This window comes from Siniperca chuatsi, linkage group LG4 (assembly GCF_020085105.1).
Source record: "Siniperca chuatsi isolate FFG_IHB_CAS linkage group LG4, ASM2008510v1, whole genome shotgun sequence".
In the NCBI taxonomy this organism is placed as follows: Eukaryota; Metazoa; Chordata; class Actinopteri; order Centrarchiformes; family Sinipercidae; genus Siniperca; species Siniperca chuatsi.
The window spans coordinates 180,648-200,822 of record NC_058045.1 but is presented as its reverse complement, the minus strand read 5'-3'; the positions used below and the strand labels follow the sequence as shown (position 1 = coordinate 200,822).

The 20,175-nt window shown below is 41.0% G+C and overlaps 1 protein-coding gene across 4 annotated transcripts in view; it reads left to right on the top strand.

The window, feature by feature from the left end:
• Positions 1 to 20,175, top strand: part of LOC122874251 (A-kinase anchor protein 13-like) — a 153,654-nt gene that overhangs the window by 59,130 nt on the left and 74,349 nt on the right. For all 4 annotated transcript variants that reach the window (XM_044191852.1, XM_044191850.1, XM_044191851.1 and 1 more), the window contains exons 7-10: positions 1,544 to 1,736; positions 11,039 to 11,264; positions 13,108 to 13,933; positions 15,857 to 19,186. In XM_044191852.1, coding sequence (XP_044047787.1) covers positions 1,544 to 1,736; positions 11,039 to 11,264; positions 13,108 to 13,933; positions 15,857 to 19,186 — 4,575 coding nt within the window. The remainder of the gene's footprint in view (positions 1 to 1,543; positions 1,737 to 11,038; positions 11,265 to 13,107; positions 13,934 to 15,856; positions 19,187 to 20,175) is intronic.

The window sequence follows — 20,175 nt, the reverse complement described above, 5'->3', positions numbered from 1 at the left end:
TTTTGTGTTTACTTGTGTTATCTTTGACTAATATTTAAATTTGTTTGATGATCTGAAACATTTAAGTATGACAAACATGCAAAAAACAATCTGAAATCAGGAAGGGGGCAAACACTTTTTCAAATCACTGTATGTCTCATATTTTCCAAGATTGTGGCAGTGTGAAGCGCCACTACAAGACAATGCACAGATCATCTTTTGAGCATTTTAGCAAGGGGAATGGATTTTGGTTATTTTGCTAAAAAGTGGAATGGCATCACCTGTCATCCCCCCTCAAATTACCTACTGTGTGTGGGACCAAACACGTGTTGAATAAAATTAAAGGATTCAGTGACATTAAGAAAATCAGCTGCAAGAAACATCATCGACGTGAATATTAAAATCACCAATCATAAAAACTCTGTCAAACCTAATGATAGAAGATAAAAACTCACTATATTCAGACATAAAAGAGCCATTTGAATCAGGGGGTTGGTAAATTAAAATGCAATAAAATGTATTTGAGCAACCAATTTTGGTCATCTGTACATCAAATGAGGAGAAAATCCCAGTGCTCACCGTCCGACTTGAAAAGCAGTTCCTGAAAACCACAGCTAGTCCTCCACCCTGGCCCAAGGTCCTGGGAGTGCTAATAAAAGTACAATCTGGAGGGCACAGTTCAATTAGGGGGCCGTGTTCCATGCTCCTCTGCCAAGTGTCTGTCAGAAACATGAGCTGACTTGATCAGAATCAGAAATACTTTATTGATCCCTGAGGGGAAACTCTTTGATGCTGTGGAATATTTCAATGTGAAGGCAAAAACCGCTGTTCAAAGAAATGACATAAAAGCTTAAGATAGTCCTGAGTAACAAACTAATATCCACCCAGGATAAACCAGTTAAACTGGAACACATAAATATCACACAAACAAAACAAAAAACTTTTTTTTTCAGTTTCGGTTTTTAAAAATCAAAGAACAAACAATAAATGGATTTACCTACTCCACCTGTGACCTCCACTCTCTATAAATTACTCCATGACTTTGTGAGTGCTGAGACTACCATCTACTGTGGCATGAAAGAGAGACACCTACCAAGCCCAGATAAATGTTTTTTTGTTTCTCTGTTACTAATTAGTATTTCAGCATTTAGTAAGATAAAAATAAGAAAACTGTTTGAAAATGTGGTAAATCCCATTTGTTTTTAAATTGGATGTAGTGTGTGTCCCAGGTAATCCATCATTAGCATAATGAAAATGAAATCAAACCGTATGTAGAGAAGGCATGTGAAAATAAACAAACAATGAAAGCTGATGTAATAGCAGGACGTGTTGGGCTGTTGAACAATTGCAGGAGCAAGAACTTCACTTCAATTTTCACTGAAACCTGGACCCATGACTGGCAGCTACCAGTTTTAAAAACTGTACTAGTAAACTCCTACTCTGAGCTTCTTGTGATTTTTCTTCGTCACATTTCTCTCTCCACCAGGAGGTGTTTACCTCGCTCCATTCTATCTAATCAGTTGAGTCCGCCCCCTCACCTTTTCTCTTTTTGTTTCCTCTCCAGCTGTGACTCAGTGCCAGCAGCTCTCCAGCTTGCTGCACTTGGCAGCCAGTCATGGTCTGAGGACTGTGGCATCGTTCCTCCTGCAGCAGCCAGGAGGCAGGGAAGTGCTGAGGAGGCCCAATGCTCAGGGACTAACTCCAGCATGTCTGGCAGAGAGCAGAGGACATCAGCAGCTGGTGGAGCTCTTCACACAGTGAGTACCAAATACCACAGTTGAATCAATATGTTTTTTTTCTTTCTTTTTCTTTTTTTGTGTGTTTGGTTTGCTTTCAGGTAGTCACTCTGATGTTATTCAAATGTTAGGATTCTATTAGCTTTATTGTGAAAAGGGCTGTAAATGATCTTTTGTCACTGTACACACACAGCTTCACTGAGAAAGTTTGTGTTCAAGCTCTAGTGTAGAGGTTTAAGATCAAAAAAGTATAAAAATGAGAGCATATTAAGATATACAGTATACAATATATACTGTACATACATACTTATATACAGTATACATGTACACATGATGTAAGGTGGCTAGGTTTCTATGTGTGTGTGTGTATACTGTATTGTATTGTATGTGTTTGTATGTGAGGTGTTCAGTCAGGGTGAAGAAGCTGTTGTTTATCCTGGTGGTGTTGGACTTGATACTGCATTATCTCTTGACAGAAAGCAAAGATACAGACATTAACATCTCTCTCAGTAGCCTAGATGTCCTGACGGAGCGGCCAAAAATTCACTTAGGTACAAAGCGATGTGTTCAGAACTGTCTGTTGTGTAGTAAAACACTACATTCATCAGACAGATGATTAACAAGACTAGGTGGAAACCTAGTATATGGCTGGACTATGTATGGTCAATGTGCGTGTGTGGCCAAATTATTACACGGAGAAATATGATCTCTTTTCCTACTTCTTGTCAGTACATGTGCCGCAGCATTCTGGATCAATTGGAGAGTCTTAAGCGACTTATTCGGGCAGCCGGATAATAAGGAATTGCAATAGTCCAGCCTGAAAGAAGGTCCTTGAAGTTTGTTTCATGGGGGAGTTAAGGATAAATCCTGATTTAAAAATAACTCTGAGTTTCCTTACTGTGGTGCTGGAGGCCAGGTCAATGCCATGTAGAGTAACTATATCTTTATAGGCTCTCTATAGGATTTAAACCAACTTAGTGCGGTTCCTCCATAACCCTGGAGTGCTGTAATCATAGCGATGGCATCTCTTTTCACCAGACATTATGACTGGAGAGTTTTAAATATGTTGGACTTCGACAGATTTTGTCAGTAAAAAAAATGGTAATTACTGGATAACGGAAACCCTGCCCTCCAGTCTGAAGTGGCAGTTGTTGTAACTGCTCAAAACTTGGATGTTATTCAAAAACTGAACATGATGAGAAGTGACTTTGCCACAAAGATTGATGGAGTCCTGAAGGCAATTCAAAAAATTAAGAGGGATGTGCGAGACTTCTCTGGTCGCATGGATGAGGCAGAAAAGTGTACTGGCAACTTCAAGGACACAGTTAACTCATAGAAAGGCAAAACCGAAGAGCTAGTTAAACGAGTGGCTCGATGAGCTCGAAAACCACTCGCAGAGATCCAACCTTAGACTGGTTAAATCAAACCCCCCACCAAGAGTCCTCGCTGTGAAGTTTTGAACTACCAAGGTAGAGTCCGAGTAATGCGAGCAGCCAGGGCTAAAGGCACCGGCAGAGGAGGTGTTTTGACGGGGTAAAACAACAACTGAGATCCCTGGACATTCGTTATGGAATAGTGTACCCAGCCAGGCTTCGTCTGACGATTGATGGACACACACATTCATTCATCCATTAAGTTCTCACACTAAGTATATTTAACTTTTCAGTCATCATCTGTATACTATACGTGGGCTACAGTTTGTCTAGTTGTGCTTGGCACACTTTTAAGTAGTTTCTCCAGCGCTTGACTACATCCTTGAAGATGGGAGAGTTCTCTATGGATGCCACCAGCTGTAGCTGGTTAATGTGCATGGTGTCATAGTCCCAGCGTGCCAGGTTGGGCGCAGTGCACAACATGAACTGACACAGGTCATAGATGCTCCCTGACCCTATGTCAAAGAGCGGCAGCATGGCCTTCACAGTTTAAATCCCCAGCAGACGCTGAGAAATTTGTTCAGGGCATACTACGCACCGAGGAGTTAAATTGGAACTATTGAGAATTTTGCTAATCTTTAGTGCCATGCAAGAAGTGACATTGTTTGGCCTGTTAATAGGTGAACCTACAAATGCAAAGGGTAACATTTTCACGTCTTTATTGTTGTTTTCCTTTTTTTTTCCTTTTTTTTTTTTTTTTTTCCTTATACCAAGTTATTATGTTAGTTTATCGTATGATGGCCGTTTCGTTTTCGTTTAGATTAACAGAGAGGGGTATGTTTGGGTGTTAACCCAAATAGCTGTTACCTATACTTTGTGAGAAGCAGACAGGCACTATATGGCCGGTGTCCCCGGAGTGGACCTATACTGCAAGAGAGAGTACTTTGATTATTTCATACAGTATAACAAATACGGGATGATTCACAACAAGCTTTAAATATTTTTATCATTTAATTTTCCATATCCCGCCAGAAATGTATAGGTGTAAGATAAGGATAAGGCCTAGGCTGATGTTTATTTTATTTTATAGTGAGAGCCTTTTGCTCACTGCAGGCTCTTACCTCTTTTTTTGTTTTGTTTTCTTCTTTCTGAATGCTTGTCTGTGAAAACTATCGATTTTTTGCCCGGAGACACAAATGTCTTTTTTGTTTTGTTTATTTTAGTATATTACTATTCTGACAGCTTAGGTTAGTTTAACTGCTCCCTTGCTTGCACTGGATGAGTCTGTGCACTTAACTACACCCAAAGGTAAGGGGGAGGGTACAAGAGACTGTCCTGTTCGGGATGACAGCTAAGGGGAATTGTTTGTGGCAAAGTTTGTCTGTATTTCTCACAATATAGCTCCATACAAAGGCCTACTTTTAAGTTAACACAACAAACCAACAGATTTATTTACAGCATAGAGCTGATAATATGCTGTACAATCTGGTTTAATATTAGTTTAAGATTACTTAGTATAAGTTATAAGAAACTAAAATTAATCTCTTGGAATGTATAGGGGATGGTTAAAATGACAGGTTGAAACAGGTTATTTCTAGGCTTAAGCAGCTTGATTCATATATTGTTTTTATCCGACGAGTTAATGAAGATATGAAGGAGATTGCGTCATGTTTCTTCTCTCACTCTAGAGGGGTTATGGTGTTGGTTCACAAGTCTGTGCAATTCCAAGTGAATAATACTATTTCTGATACAGCTGGTAGATATTTGGTAGTACAGGGCACTCTTTTGAGAGAAAACATCAATTTGATTAATGTCTATGGCCCAAATGACGACAATCCCTCATTTTTTGAGAATCTATTTTTACTCATTGCCTCCCTTCCAGGTAAGGTAATGATGGCAGGCAATTTTAACTGCATTCTAGACCCAATGCTTGATCATTCATTGGGGTTGAACACCTCTCATTCTCAGAGTAGAAAGAAGATACCACAGTTCATAAAGGACCTGAACCTTTTGCAACCCATGGAGGATTCAAAACCCAATTAATAGGGAATAGTCTTGTGACTCATCATCATTTAAAACCTATTCTCATATAGATTATTTTTTTATTTCCACTTCTCTGCTACCCAATATAATGATAATAATAATAATAAACTTTATTTCTGTAATGCCTTTACAAACCAATTACAAGGTGCTTCACAAAATACAATACCATACAGATAAAACAAAATATTAAAAACAGCATTAGAACATGCAAATAGTTGAAAGATAAAACAAAATATAAAGAACAAAAACATTTGAATAGGTATAAAAACATTATACAAATGCAAGTCTGTAAAAGTAAGTTTTTAAAAGCTTTTTAAAGTTGAGGTACTGACTCAGCTGAGGGGGAGTTTGTTCCACAGCGTTGGAGCTAAAACAGTAAAAGCATGATCCCGTTTGGTTTTGAGCCTGGACTGTGGAACTTTTCAACAGCATTTGATTTTCTGATCTGAGGGGTCTCAGAGCAGAGTAAGGTGTTATAAATTCTGAAATGTAAAACGGAGCAAGACCAAGTTGAGAGTTGGGTTTTGGAGGGTGATAGATAATAATACAGCACACAGGGATATCAAGATTGATTTGGAACAATATTACTTTAAAACTGGTAGGTTTCTCCACTGAAATGATGGCACAGTTTAAATCCTTTTTATAGTCAACTGCCAGTCCACCTCCCCTACCACTGAGCCTAGGGGAGTTGAAGTACATATAATTGGGGGAACATAATTCAGAGAAAACACTTATCTCGCCAGTCTTCAGCCATGTCTCAGTTAAGTCCCTCAGGGGACTGTCCTTCAGTTTGTGGTATTAGGACTGGGAACCTGGAGCATCATATCGCATTGTATGCAGATGATACCATCATGTTTCTATCAAGTCTTGGAAAATCAATACCAATATCTTAAATTTGGTCAGTCAATTTGGTAGCTTCTCTGGTTTTAAGGTGAACAAAGATAAATCATCTATTATGTTTCTAAATGAACAAGAGAGAAGAAAACCAACAATACCCCCTTGGTAAATGCCATAGAAGGTTTAAACTATCTGGGTATTAGAATAACACCAGAGATAAGCACCCTTAGTTCAACTAACTATGAGCCCATGTTACCTAAAGTGTTGGAGGATGTCACAAGATGGACAACATTGCCTCTGTCTATCATGAGAAGAATAAATATAATTAAGATACATTACCTACATTTTTATGCTTTCCAATCAATTCCAGTGGTTCCTCCACCTTAATTTTTTTCCAAAAGTCTGAAAGCTGCTTTTATTATTTGGAATAACAGGAAGCCAAGACTTAGACTCTCTCTTTGTATTTGCCTTACGATAGGGGAGGGTTACAACTACCAAATGTACAGTGGTACTACTGGGCTACAATGTTTTAATTTTCTAAAGAGGTTGCTCTTCCCTGGTTACAAATTGAATTATTGTCCTCAAAGGGTTTGGCGCTGGATAGCTCCCCAGTCTCGTCATGTTTTTCAAGTATGAAACACTTCAAGTATTTACAACTTAGAAGTTTTATTCTGGCATGCTTAAAGACTTCAGTGCTACAACCTCCAATGTCTACTCTGCAGATTTTTTCTACAAAAAATTGTTTCAGCAAATGGCAGGTTACTCAATTATATAATATAATGGTGGAAAACCATAAAGACAACTCTGAAAGTAAGAGTCAAGACACAAGGCACAAACACAAACCATCAATACTTGACTGAGATTAATACTACGGTGTAGTCCCTCATTCGTCCAGGAGTGTTCTATCGTAGAAAAGGTTGTTTTGAAATTGTGTCATCTACAATTGAGAATGACTTCCGGATGGGAGCCGAAACGTCTTGATTCTGAAAACAGTGTCCAGATGACTACGACTGAAACCTTTTCTACAATACGTGAGATTAATACGTCAATATGTTACGTTAACGACTTATACGTTATAAGTCAAATGCCATCTGTTCACAATAAACTTAACACAATTAAACTGGCAGATCACCATGAAATTATTGAGAGTCATGCTCCCCAGAGAATGAACGCTTTTCAGTTTGGACAAGCTTTCCTATAGCTCCACCAACGGGACAAAATGTTAACTGTGTCTAAAAGATATCTCACAGCTGTAATCTCCCTCACCAAAGTTCCTCACCAAACCCAAACCTGTACCTGTACAACATGGATTTATGTGTGTGCTGAGGAGCTCATGTAACAGCGGAGATAGTGAGTCACCTCCTCATAGATAGAAGGCATCATAGCCTCTCACTCCCTTCTTCTCATTTCTCAGTTTGTACCTCCTCGCTCCTCTCCTCACCTTCGCCTCCTCGCCTTGTGATGGGAGCATAGGAGCCAAGGAAAAGACTCAAAGAGGGGAGTGAGGCAACAGGCATTTAACGAAATGAGATATCCTTGCTTTGGAGCCGTCATTTTAAAGCAACGTCAATTAAATACAACGTGTGACACAGTTGCATCGTCTGTCCATTGTTTTGTTATAGTCCTATGGTTATAGCCTACCGCTGTATTTCATGATCTCTGTCAGATGATCAGAACAGTGTTCATGACTACTTATATATTTATTTTTTATTTCAATTCACAATGTGGCATAATGTGACAAGAATGTTTGATGTCATACATTTTTATTTTTTGTTTTTTGTTTTGTTTGCTGTTTGATCACCCATTTGATCATCTTAAATAACTAATAAAACTTACTAATACAAAAAGAACACTTGACCCCGCCATGGTTTGTATATTGCAGCTGTGTCACGCCTCTTTTATATGTCATGGGTGCCAAAAAGACTTCCGCAAAGGATACACCTGTGCATCCTCTCTCCTTGCTCCTCTCCCCTCCGAGATGCATTTTAGGAATTAGATGTCCTTCAAGATGACCCGCTGAGATTGATTTCCGGGTCACAGGCAGGAGGACGAAGGAGAGAGGAGACGAGGAAGTACAAAGTAGAGAAATGAGAAGAGCCCGCTGTTCCTCCTGCTCTCCCCTTCTCCTTTTTTCCCTTTTTTGTCTCATACTGATCACATCACAGTAACTGAGTCAGTCAGTCAGTCACCTCGCTGGGGAAAGAAAAGGAAAAAGAAAAAGGTGTGGAGTGTAAGGATGGATGAATAGAGCGAGGTGATGATGGTGAGCCCTGAACCAAGAGAACAAAGCTGTTCTACACAGCTGCTAGTTACTGACAGAGACAAACAAATCTGCATGCTTACGTTTTCACTGTCAAACAAGGAAAGCCATTGATACCACAAAAATTCCTATGAATATCATTTAATTTTTCCTGTATTTTGCCCACTAACTGCCCTGCATGCCTTGCACTGTGAGATCTCTATAGAGTTGTCTCTGCTGTGTGCTTCTCTCTCTCCTCGCCTTACAGTTCTGCTGTGAGTGTGAACGATCAAACACTCATCAGCCCCAGGCAAAAACACTAAGGCTTGCCTGTGTGTGCAGGCTGCTCAACAGGTTCCCATCACTTCTGAACATATTTTCAGTGCACAGTCCTCTACAGTGCTGACCAGTTAGTTTAGAAAAACTTTAGTCACATAAGTTAACTTGTGAGGGGCAGCTGTGGCTGAAGGTTGGCGGTTCGACCCCGGGTTCACCCGGCCCACATGTCGAAGTGTCCTGGGCAAGACACTGAACCCCAAATTGCTCACGAGGGCTGTGCCTTCGGTGTGTGAGTGTGTGTGAATGAGTTTTTTTTCTGATGAGCAGTTGGCACCTGCCATCAGCGTGTATGTGTGTAGTGTGTAGTGTACATGTAATGTGTGAAGCGCTTTGAGTGGTCAGAAGACTAGAAGGGCGCTATACAAGTACAGTCCATTTACCATTTGTTAAAGCTCCACTAATCTGTACTTGTATTAACAATGGATCAAATGACCTGTCATGCCTTTCCTAGCGTCCACAGAAAATCATCAAGAGCAGTGAGAGTAAGCCAAACACTAAAGTTGTGGGTGTAAACCTGAAAACCTGTTCCCTGTGTTTTTAATAATGTTAGGAGGCACCACAGTGTACACTGAAGTGTTATCATGGATCTGAGGCAACAGTCCACTGGTGACAAATGATCTTTTCTATGTTTTTATCAATTAAGGGCTAAGTTGGCAGACAGGACAATCCAGCAGAAACCTGCTGCTTTAATGCTGTCACTACAAAGAGAAACCGGTTTCCAACGCACATCGCTCTCTGGGAATCTGTGTGTGTGGGATGTGCTTCTTTGTGTCTTTTGACAGTTACTAATGATGGAAGTACCTGAGAAAGCACTGTGCTGTATGCCAGCTGCACTGTCTGCACTGTGTCAACAGTCACTGCATTTACACACACTCAGGGTCATGTTGTGCTGTTGAGGACAGAGGAGTGTGCATGTCAGTAACTGAGTCTTTGTGCAGTTTGATGGTGAGCAGCTCTTCCATGACTCAGGCTCGTGCAGCTAAACGGTGAGAGGCGTGTGAGAGCGGTGATTGGCAGCTCAGCTGATCCTAGCTTGGGGTGTGGGTGGATTTGGGGAGGGCGTGGTTACAAAGTCTGGATGAGTGATGTGATGTCATCCACCACACAGGCCGGGTGTTGTGTACTTGTCAGGATTTGTCGTTCGGTTGTATATTTGTTAGAATTTTTCCCAGACCTTTTTAGTTATTTACGTATTTTTTTATATATGAATCTCTTTTATTACTTTAGTTCCTAGTTGTGCAGTTTGAGACTCACAGCCAGTGTTATTCATTTATTCTTCCATAGACTCACAAGGTGGACAGGTAAGGAGAAGTTACTCATTCACTAGTGTCTGAATCTTTTTTCTACGTGATTGAAAGGACAAGAGAGTAAATTACATGGGCATGTTTGTGTGTGTGATGGAAAGAAAACAAGCACGAAAGTGTTTGTTTCCAAGGGTTTCTCAGATACAGTGCCAAGAGAAAGATAGTGAACCCTTTGGAATTACCTACATTTATGCATAATTCATCCATAAAATGTGGTCTGATCTTCATCAAAATCACTATAATAGACAAATACACTCTATGTAAACTAATAACACTCAATTAATTGTTTTCTGAATTTGTATATTTATCAAATCATCTCAATATGAAAAATCCAAATAGGAAATAGTATCTAGACCTCTTTACAGCGGACCTCTAAAACAGCTACTACAAGTCAGATTTTCCCATCAATGAGTTGAAGTTAGTGGTTAGCCTTGTTCTGTACAAAACACATGAAAAATATTGGTTGCTGACACTCAGATCTTCACAAGCTGATGTGAACCATCCCTCATTCAAATGTGCTTTCAGAGTACTTCAGATGAAACAAGATGGCACAAAAAAGGGTTTCAAAAGGTGGCAGAGAACCCGTGGGTTACAGTTCAGGGCCTGTCTCAATATCTCTAAGTCACTGAGGTTGCCATTTATGTCTGAGCAATAAGAAAAATATAGAAGAGCACCATGGAGGAAAGCACGGCTCTCTTAAAATACATCCATGACACTGACACAAACTGGCAACCTGAATGTTCTTTTATGTTACTGGGACAGTGTTGTGAAAACTCGAAACAAAAGTCTATAGTTAGTTGCAGAAACACTTTGTTTGGAGTAATAAAGCAAAACACATCAACATGAACTGTGAAAAATGGCTTAGACATAACCTCAAAACCTGTCCTCAAATCAATTGAGATTCTGTGACATGAACTGAAGCTGAAATATCAATATAATGAAACAGGTTTGTCCGGGAAAATGGTCTTAAATTCCTCCTGGCCAATGTGGAGATGTGATCAACACATGCAGGAAACATTTGGTCACTGCTTCAACTAGTTACTAAAACCAAGGGTTCACTTTCTTTTTCCAACATTAATAATTCAATAAATACACTAAAACATGCAATTGCTTTTATGTTGCTGTTTCAGGCAGATGTAGCTTGTCCATTATTGTGCACTGTAGATGTATTATTTTGTGTCATTGCAGGTATGAGACGTTCTCAAATGTCCAAGTGGAACCAAAGGAGCAGCCGCACTTTTACCCAGAAGGCCGAGTGTTTCAGCACCATGCAGAACTCAATACCTACACCCTAACGTTCCCCGGCCTCCATCAGGGGGAGGGGGGGGCAGATACACAGAGCAGTGCAGACTGCTGCTTACAGGAGGAGGTGAAGGAGCTAAGGAGACTCATTCATCATCACAGAGACAAAAAGGTGAGCTGACAGCGTCTGAATGAGTAATAAACCCTGCACTCACAGAGAGAGAGACATCTGTGTTGTGAACCCTCATGAAGTCTCTTCAAACCGCTGACATTGACTGAGAGACAGACCTCTTGTCCTGCTGCTCTGCCTGTTCATCCTCCTATTGCATGCTCGTTCTAAAGACAGCTGTTATCTTTTCATTTCTAATAAAATGTAAAATATTTGAACAAACCACATTAGGAAACAGATTCACACATGCACATAAAATTGTGGCTTCACTCTTTCCACAGGAGTTTTAGACCCAGAGTCAGGTCCTCAGTTTAATCATATTATCTAAAGCAGTGGTTCTTAAACTTTTTCATGTCAAGGACACTCAAATCTATGCTTATTAGGCTGCAGTTTGAGAAAAGTTTTGTTGTTAAATGTGATTTCATCCAGAATTCCAAAACTGTCTATACTATTGTTGAGGAGAGAACAGTGGGGAGAGTGAAACCTATGATCAGAATAGTCATTCTTAAGTTTTCTCATTTTCCTGGGGGCCACCTGGAACCCCCTCATGGACCCCTGGGGGTCACCACTGATCTAAAGCACTTATGTGGAAGTGAAGTTGAAGGTGAACAATGAAATTATTATCTAAACTGTTTAGGTAATGGTTTTCATTTTTGTTAACGTCCATGACATTTTTCAGAGTTAATTCCTGGTTCACCTGTACTTACTCTAGTGTGTGTGCACAGTTGTTGTTATAAACCTTATTTGGGTAACTTCATCTTTGTTTTCACTTCCAGATACGTGCTTTCAATACCTGAGGTAATGAGGTTTTGTTAATTTACCTGGAGTCCTGCTATAGATGGAATAGATGTATCGTATGTGACTTGGCCGTATCCTACTTTAACGATATTCCCCACAGTAACTGTGTTTACATTCTTTCATTCACTTCATGATACAGACTGACGCTGACAAGGTCCGCCTTGTGTCATTATTGAATGAGAGTATTCTATGCAGTCGTTGGGTTTACGTTGTTTCATTCAGTGTGACAGAGAGCGGTAATCACAGTGAGCAGAAGGTTTACAGTGGATTTGTCTTTGTTAGATGTTCAAGTCTTTCTTCAACTTGCTTCATGTTGTCTTCACTCTCAACAATCTCCACATTTTATTTATATAGCGCCAATTCATAACAGAAGTTATCTCATTGCACTTTTCCTATAGAGCAGGTCTAGACCGTACTCTTTATAATATTATTTACAGAGACCCAACAAATCCCACCATGAGCAAGCATTTGGTGACAGTGGCAAGGAAAAACTTCCTTTAAGAGGCAGAAACATCGGGCAGAACAAGTCCATTGTCTGATGCAATTAAAAGGTCATTTGTGATTTTCACCAGTGCTGTCTCTGTGCTATGATGCACTCTAAATCCTGACTGAAAATCCTCAAATAAACTATTGTTATTTAGAAAGTCACACAACTGATTGGTGACTGCTTTCTCAAGGATCTTAGAGAGATAGGTTAGATATAGGTCTATAAAACCCCTGGATCAATAGTGGGCTTTTTAAGAAGCGGTTTAATTACAGCTACTTTAAAGGATTGTGGTACATAGCCTGTTAATAAAGACAGATTGATCATATCCAGTAATGAAGTGCTAACTAAGGGTAAAACGTTTTTAAGCAGCCTAGTTGGAATGGGGTCCAATAGATGACAGTTCCCATAGTTTAGCTTTTAAGTTCACAAACTCAGTCTGGTTGTTTGGGTCGCACCAGAGTTTGATTGACAGCTTTCACACCAGCCTGAACAATATAATATTTGTTTAACTGCAGTGATATTTTTCCATCAACACTTCTGGATTTGTCTTCTTTCTTGCAGGGAAAATCAGATTTTGCTGGTACCATCGCACAGACACATCTCCACATCTCCACATCCCTCTCCATCGATCATGAGCTGGTCAGTCCTGCCTGTGGGCTACAGCCTTGCTCTAACTGCCAGCAAGAGAGCAAGTGGGATGCAGGCCTAGCTGTGGTAACCATAGAGAACTGTAGCACAACAGCAGAGGAACAGGGAAGTCCTCTGTTATTGGAGGAGAAAACACATGGGGAGGACTCTGCTGTCGTCACTCATACATCCTGTACTAGTGGAAGTCTTTGTCAGAGCCAGGAAGCTGGGGGAGAACAGAAGGGTACACCAGCTGCCAACTCTCCTGCTGGCCGTAACAGGAAAAACAAAAAGAGAACCACAAAAACCACAAGACATGGAACAGAATCTCCAGGAAATAACAGAAGCACCCCAGAGGCCGGTAGAGGGACTGCACGGAGGCCCACAAAGACAACAAGAAGTAGACCAGAGACAGATGGAACTATTTCACCCAGAGAACCAGCGGTGGTATCTGTGATCGGTGACGGAGGAGCCACAAAAACTCAGTGTAGTCCCAGAACAGAAGAGACTCCATTACCCATAAAGCCAGTGTCTACACCAGGTGGTGATGGGAAGTGTGCTGGCAGGAAGGCAGTTGCGTTGCGTACCACCACCATCATAGAAAAACAGGAAGGAGAGAAGTGGGAAGTTGACCAGCTGATATGTGAGCGAGTTGTAGAGACAGAAACAGTGACAGAGACAGAGCAAGGAGACACTGAAAGTCTCCCAGCAAAAGAAGCTAAGTTTAACTTAGCTCTGGAATCAGCTGCAGAGAGGACAGGTAAGTTTATCAGAGTCTTCAAAGTGTGGGGCAGTGTTAGATTTACTCAATGAATGGGGAGTGTGATGCAAATGATTAGAACTTTTTTAGGTTTTGATCAAATGAAAAGTTTCTTTTGCTCATTTGAAATTGCAGACCAGACATTCTACCACATGAAACTACTGTTGAATATAATTGGATGCTCTTTTACCTAAATAATAAAAATCAATTTGTGATTTGGGAAACAGATTGACTGGGCAGACAAAAGACAAAGTACAGGAACACAGAGTCACACTGAGTCGGTGGTTTTTGGTTGTGTCACTGTTGATTGTTGATTAACTATTATACCCTGCACAAAAGAAACACAAGTCACAAGCATATCAGAGGATATTTTTTGCTTATGTCACTGTTTTGACATGGTTTAACATGGGAATCTGTAGTTACTCAGAAATGCTATTTTATTGTGTCATGTTCAGACACAATCAAAAGTTTCTATCACTAGTGAAAATCACTACTATGATAAATGTTAGAATGGGCATTAGAGTAACATATGGAAACTGATAAAACACACAAGGTTAGTTATTTAAACCGAACTAAATGCAAACTTAGAGCTGCTTTATTTGATATTTTTTGGCCACTTGGGGGCAGTGGAACAAGTTTTAAACGCAACATCTGACATAGTGTCACCTTTTAAATTTGTTATGACAACCGTTAGCAAACACTTGCCTATTTACACATCTCGCAGACACGGAGCAACATGAACATTCATTTGGAGTGGTGTTTGTGTCCACCTGATGAATGTAACTCCAATATTCACTCTCCTTTTAGCTCTGTTTTTGGTCTCCACCAACTCCTGAGGGAAATTTCTGGCTCTTTAGCTGCTAAATGCTCCGCTGTGTTCAGCAGCTGGTATCTAACTGTGTCTGTCTGCTGTACTGTGGGTTTATCAGAGCTTTTTCACTGAAAACAGCTACCTGCTTTGAGAGCGGTGAGAGTGAACCAGAACAGTAAAGTTGTGGCCCAGAAAACAAAACTTTGAGCTGAAAGACATTTAAACACCTCACAGAGCTGAGGGAAGCTGAAGAGTTGGTGATTATTCTCTGTGGGTTTGTCACTATGAGCGACACCGTTCACATTATACATAGCTATTTGACCTATTGTTAATATAAAAAATATTGATTAGTGCAGCTTTAAAAGGTTTATTAAAACTTGGGTTTTATTTTCACGTCTGGCCATCAATCCTATCTGTAATAATGAAGTACTGACTGAGTTACTTGTTTAAATCTGGGAATGCCACAGCATCAACTTCTAAAAAGAAGTCAGACAACTCAAGGAACACTAGGAGTCATGGGATGCCGAGTAGCATTATGGTTAAGGAGTATATATATATTCCAGCTGGGGACGTTTGATGGGTGTCATACCCCCAGCTATCGCTCTCTGTGTTTCCTGTCTGTATCACACACTGTCCCTGTCCAATAAAGCCAAAACATAAGTAAACTGTAAAAAAAGACATTCAGACAATCAGAAAGTCCGGAAACAAACCCCCAGGTTAGTCAAACTTTTATAAAGTAAAAATGAAGGTTAATGAAGTAAAATTATTTTGGTACGTTTTAGATTTCCATCACAGTTTAAGAACTGTCTCCCTGCTTCATCTTTGACCTATCTTGCTTACTTAATTGTGTTCACACAATTTTGCTGTGCAATGAGGGATTATTATGGAACTGATGATTGTTTAAAACCAGTCTGATCGTCTGCTCGTGCTCGTGACCCATTGTACTTTCTTGTAGCAATGTTATCATTTTCAAGATCTCATTAATTAACTTGGTGAGTTATCGATAGAAATGATGACCAAAACTATTAAGAGCCATCTGTGATAGACCAGAGTTATCTGAGACTAACCCAAGTTTCTTTTGCAGTCCTTAATCTAATCATGTCTCCTTTCAGTAACCATGGGTCAGGAACAATCCCAGGATCCCCAGGAAAGCCAGTCAGACCCAGAAGAGCCAAGCCAACCTGACACCATGAACAAGAGTACTCAGTCTGGCAGGAGGATCAGCCCCAAATCCCCGGACACGGAAAGAAAACCCTGGAGAGGGCTTTGGCGGGATGGAGGCTGGATTGGAAGCAGAATGGGATCACCCCCACATGGAGCAGAAACAGTAGCAAAAACAGTCTGGTATCAGGGTGAAAACCTAGAGCAGGGTCCCAATGAAGACTGGGACAGAAAGGAGTCAGTTTGGTATGACAGTGACACAATGGATCAGAGAAAACATGAACAGCTGGAGCAGGGAATGAGAGAGCAGAAAGAATGTGATCTGAGCTCACCCCAAGCTTCTGGTCTTAGTTCTCCACAGCTGTTAGAACAGTGTCTTAGTTCTCATCAACTGTCTGCAGCTCTTAGTCAGCCACATGCCGCTGGAACACAGCCAGCACTGTCACATGGGCCTGGTGCACAAAGACGGGAAGTACACGGATCACAGCGAGAGGAGGAAGTAGGGCCAGATTGGAAGAAGGGAGGAGTGGAGGGAGACAAAGAGGAGGTCAGTAACAGAGAGACAACTTACAGCAGAAAGAGTTCTGAGACAGCAGACATCGAAGAGGGAGGAGAAGAGAAGCAAGGGAGCGAAGAGAAAGGGTCAAAGGGCAGAAAAAAGAGGAGGAAGAAGAGGGGGAAGAGAGGCACAGAGGCCAGGCTTAGCTCCAGCTCCACTATCTCAGTATCTCAGAGTGAGATAGAGATACAGACACAGAGGGAACAAGTGACAAACCTGAATACTCAGTCAAAGACAGAGTCAGAAGCCAAGGAAAAAACACGAAGGGCAGACATCCAGTCTCCCAGTGCTTCTGAGCCAACCCAGAGAGAGGAAGCTGACAAGGACGCCATGCATCTACCCAGCCAGACAGAGGACCAGAGCAGGGACGCTCATGGATCTGACTGTGACGTTACAAACTCGAATCCTAGTTATACTACTTCAGAATTCAGTCCGACAGACTACGGGAGAACAGATCTGACTGAAGTTACAGCTTCACAGATATTAGAAACAAAGGAATTATCAGAGGATGAGAGCATGAACTTTCATGGACCTGATGACTTTAATCTGCATTCTACTGTCACTGCTTCAGAACTAAGTAAAATGGACATCAGAAAGGCAGAAACAGAGGAAATTGCAACTGTGCAACCAATAGGAAAGGACGTACTTGACCCTACTGAGCTGGAATTAAAGGGGCTTGCCAGTTCGGTGGATAATGTGGAGTCAAAGGAATTGTCAGAAAATAAGGATTTGACAGTTGCTGGTAAAGCTGTAGCATCCGTGGACCGGACAGGTTTTGTAGAATCTAACTGTCCAAAGGAACGTCCTGTCAAACATTCAGATCCTACAGAATTCACAGAGGACTCGTTTCTTGTGGAATTTCCTGAACAGAATATACAACATGTACAGTCTTCAGACTCAAACAAACCAGTACAACCTATGGATCCCATGGGAAGAACTGTAGGATTTATGGAATCTGTGTGTCGTACAGAAGCTGGGGGTCTGCCATTTGAAGGTACAGCGGATGTTTCACCACTTCAAATACGGGAAGGAAGGGCTGAGACAACTCTGAGGGAATATTTAGAGCATTGTTTGGCCTCTGAGATGCTGAGAGATCAGCCGCACAAGGAGGAAAAGAGAAATGAGTTGTGGGTGGGTGAAGAGGAAGCGGGTAAGGAAAGAAGTTGGGAGAGGAGGAGTGAAGACAGAAATGATAGTGAGATGGTACATGGCAAGGAGTTATCTTCCATAGACAGAGGAAAAAGGGTGGAGGATGAGGAGTTTCATTCCTTAGAGAGAGAAAAAGAGCAGAACTACAATGAAGGTCTAGTTGCCACAGCGGTAGCAGTTGTGACGGTAGCAATAGCATCAGCCATGGCTAGCATAGAATTGAGCCAACAGTTAGCAGTCATGCGGTTAAAGAGGCAAGAGTCTGCTAGCAAAGAAGCAGCAAATGATCCACCATTAGCACAGGACACCAATGAATCAACTGATACATTAAACCAGCTGGCAGATGATTTACTCAACACTGTTCAGGCCACACAACTGTCTCCACAGCTGATGAACAAAGACAAAGAGAACTGTCAACTGTTAGCAATGACTCCAGCTGAGACAGAAAATCAACCTATAGAACTTTCACACATTGAACCTACTGATCAGTTCACCTATGAAGAACAAGTTAATGTTGAAATAACAGAACAGTCCTATTCTGTAGTGTTACGATATAACACTGAGACAGAAAAGCCACCAGTAGCAGAGCTAAGTAGCAACCAGCAGGCTAACCTTGACCTGTCAGCAGGCACTCCTAGTTTACCACAACTTGGCAAAGAGGAAATTCAAAAAGGAACTACACAAAACAAACTCTTTAAATGTTCACTACCTAAAGAAGAAGACAGTGTACCGCAAGTTAAAATGAAACCTTTGCCAGAAGCAAATGAAATGATTACAACCAAGGTAGACAGCCAAGGTCACATGCAGACAGAAATCCAGCTGCAAGAAGAAAGCCAACTTTCCTGTCCTGTTATAGACACAGGACAACATCCAGAGGCTTCTGACACATTCTGTACTGATTCTGTGGAGAATCCCAGACGAGGAGAGCATAGAGACCCCCAAGATCAGAATGACAGTGAAAGACAGTTAGATTCACATTTTCAACACAATCAGAGCAATCAGAGACATGACAGAGATGATAGGCACCCTGTAGAATCCATAACTGCTGAGGACGAGGAAGGAAGGCAGGCACATGAGCAGGATAGTCCACACAGTAAGGCAGAGGAAAGTGAGAGCTGTGAACAAGGTTTCAAGGACATGTCAGACTCAGACTGTCAGGCTAAAGAGCATGAGAGCGATCCACAGCTGGATGGCCAGGTTAAAACACCATGTGAAGGGGAGATTTCCACTTTGCCGCTTTCTTGTGGTTCAACACTTCCTGTTAACCCCTGTGACTCGACTCCCGTGGCTGATCCCAGTCCAGAGGAACAGACTGCCCCTGTGAATGTGGAAACAGGCAAATACCAATCATCCCAGCCATTAGCGGACATGAAGCGTGTCCCTGCCATCTCTCTTGAAGAAGGCAGTGGTCAGAAGTCTGTTGCTATGGATAATGAGGACGGTGTGTTTGAAGGGCTGGATAAAGACTCTCTGGATACAGTAGATGGATGGAAGGAAAGAGAAAGGAATAAGATGAAAAGTGAAGAGGAAGCAAGGGAAGAGATGGTCACAGTGGAGGACACATCCCAGACAGGTAACTAACTGTTTTTAAATCCATGACTGCTCTACCCTATACAGTATGTCTTTCTGTCTGTCTCTAAACCACAATGCAACCCTCTCAATTAGTACAGTCATTCTATCTTTAATTTCCTGGCCTGTTTTCATAACTGTCCTATTCTCCATCCATCTTTCTGCCGCACGTTAACCTCTTTATTTACTTTGGCTGAACAATTTGGGGAAAATATCTAATTGCAATTTTTCTGACAAATGTGATTATTTGCCATTATTTAAACTCAAAGCCTGTGTTGGCGGTCTACTTACACAAGATAAGTTTGTGCCAAGCATAAACACATATGTGTTTTTACATGAAAACACTGGTAGGTCACATCTGCACTTTAGCTGCTTAAGCTAACATTAACATTAGCTTCACAGTCTGACAGGAAGAGCTACTTTACAGTCCCGAATCTCTGAGGTTCAGATTCAAAACTTTTAAGGTGATAAGCCGAAAACAATATTAAGGCATGCTTGAAAGTTTAAAACCATCTTTGGCACACTCTGGCATGTTAACCAGACAACAGCCAAGAGTTTTACTTTGTAGTTCGTCCAACTCACAGAATTAATGTTAAAAGGCTACAGCTGACTACATTTGCTGGCAGTAGTTGTCATGTTGGTGGTCATTGACTTAGACTTTCACCACAGCTTGTTTAGACATTAATGATGGAAGATGTAAATGATTTCTGCTATTGTGATTTAAAAATAGCACAATGAAATCACAATTTCGCTATAGAAATAATGAATTGTTCAGTCCTACTCTAGCTTACTATCTCATGGAGGAGTAGTCCTTTAAAACATTAGTCCATGTAGGGTCATTATACTTGTATCAGGGCTCTGTGATTTATTTATTGTCTGATATTTACTGAGCATTTTATTTCACCTTCCATTTTTAACAGTGGTAGATAGTTTTAGAATAGAGGGAAGCCAAGAGACACAGCAGAATAATGTCAGTAACAGGGCAGCAACTGT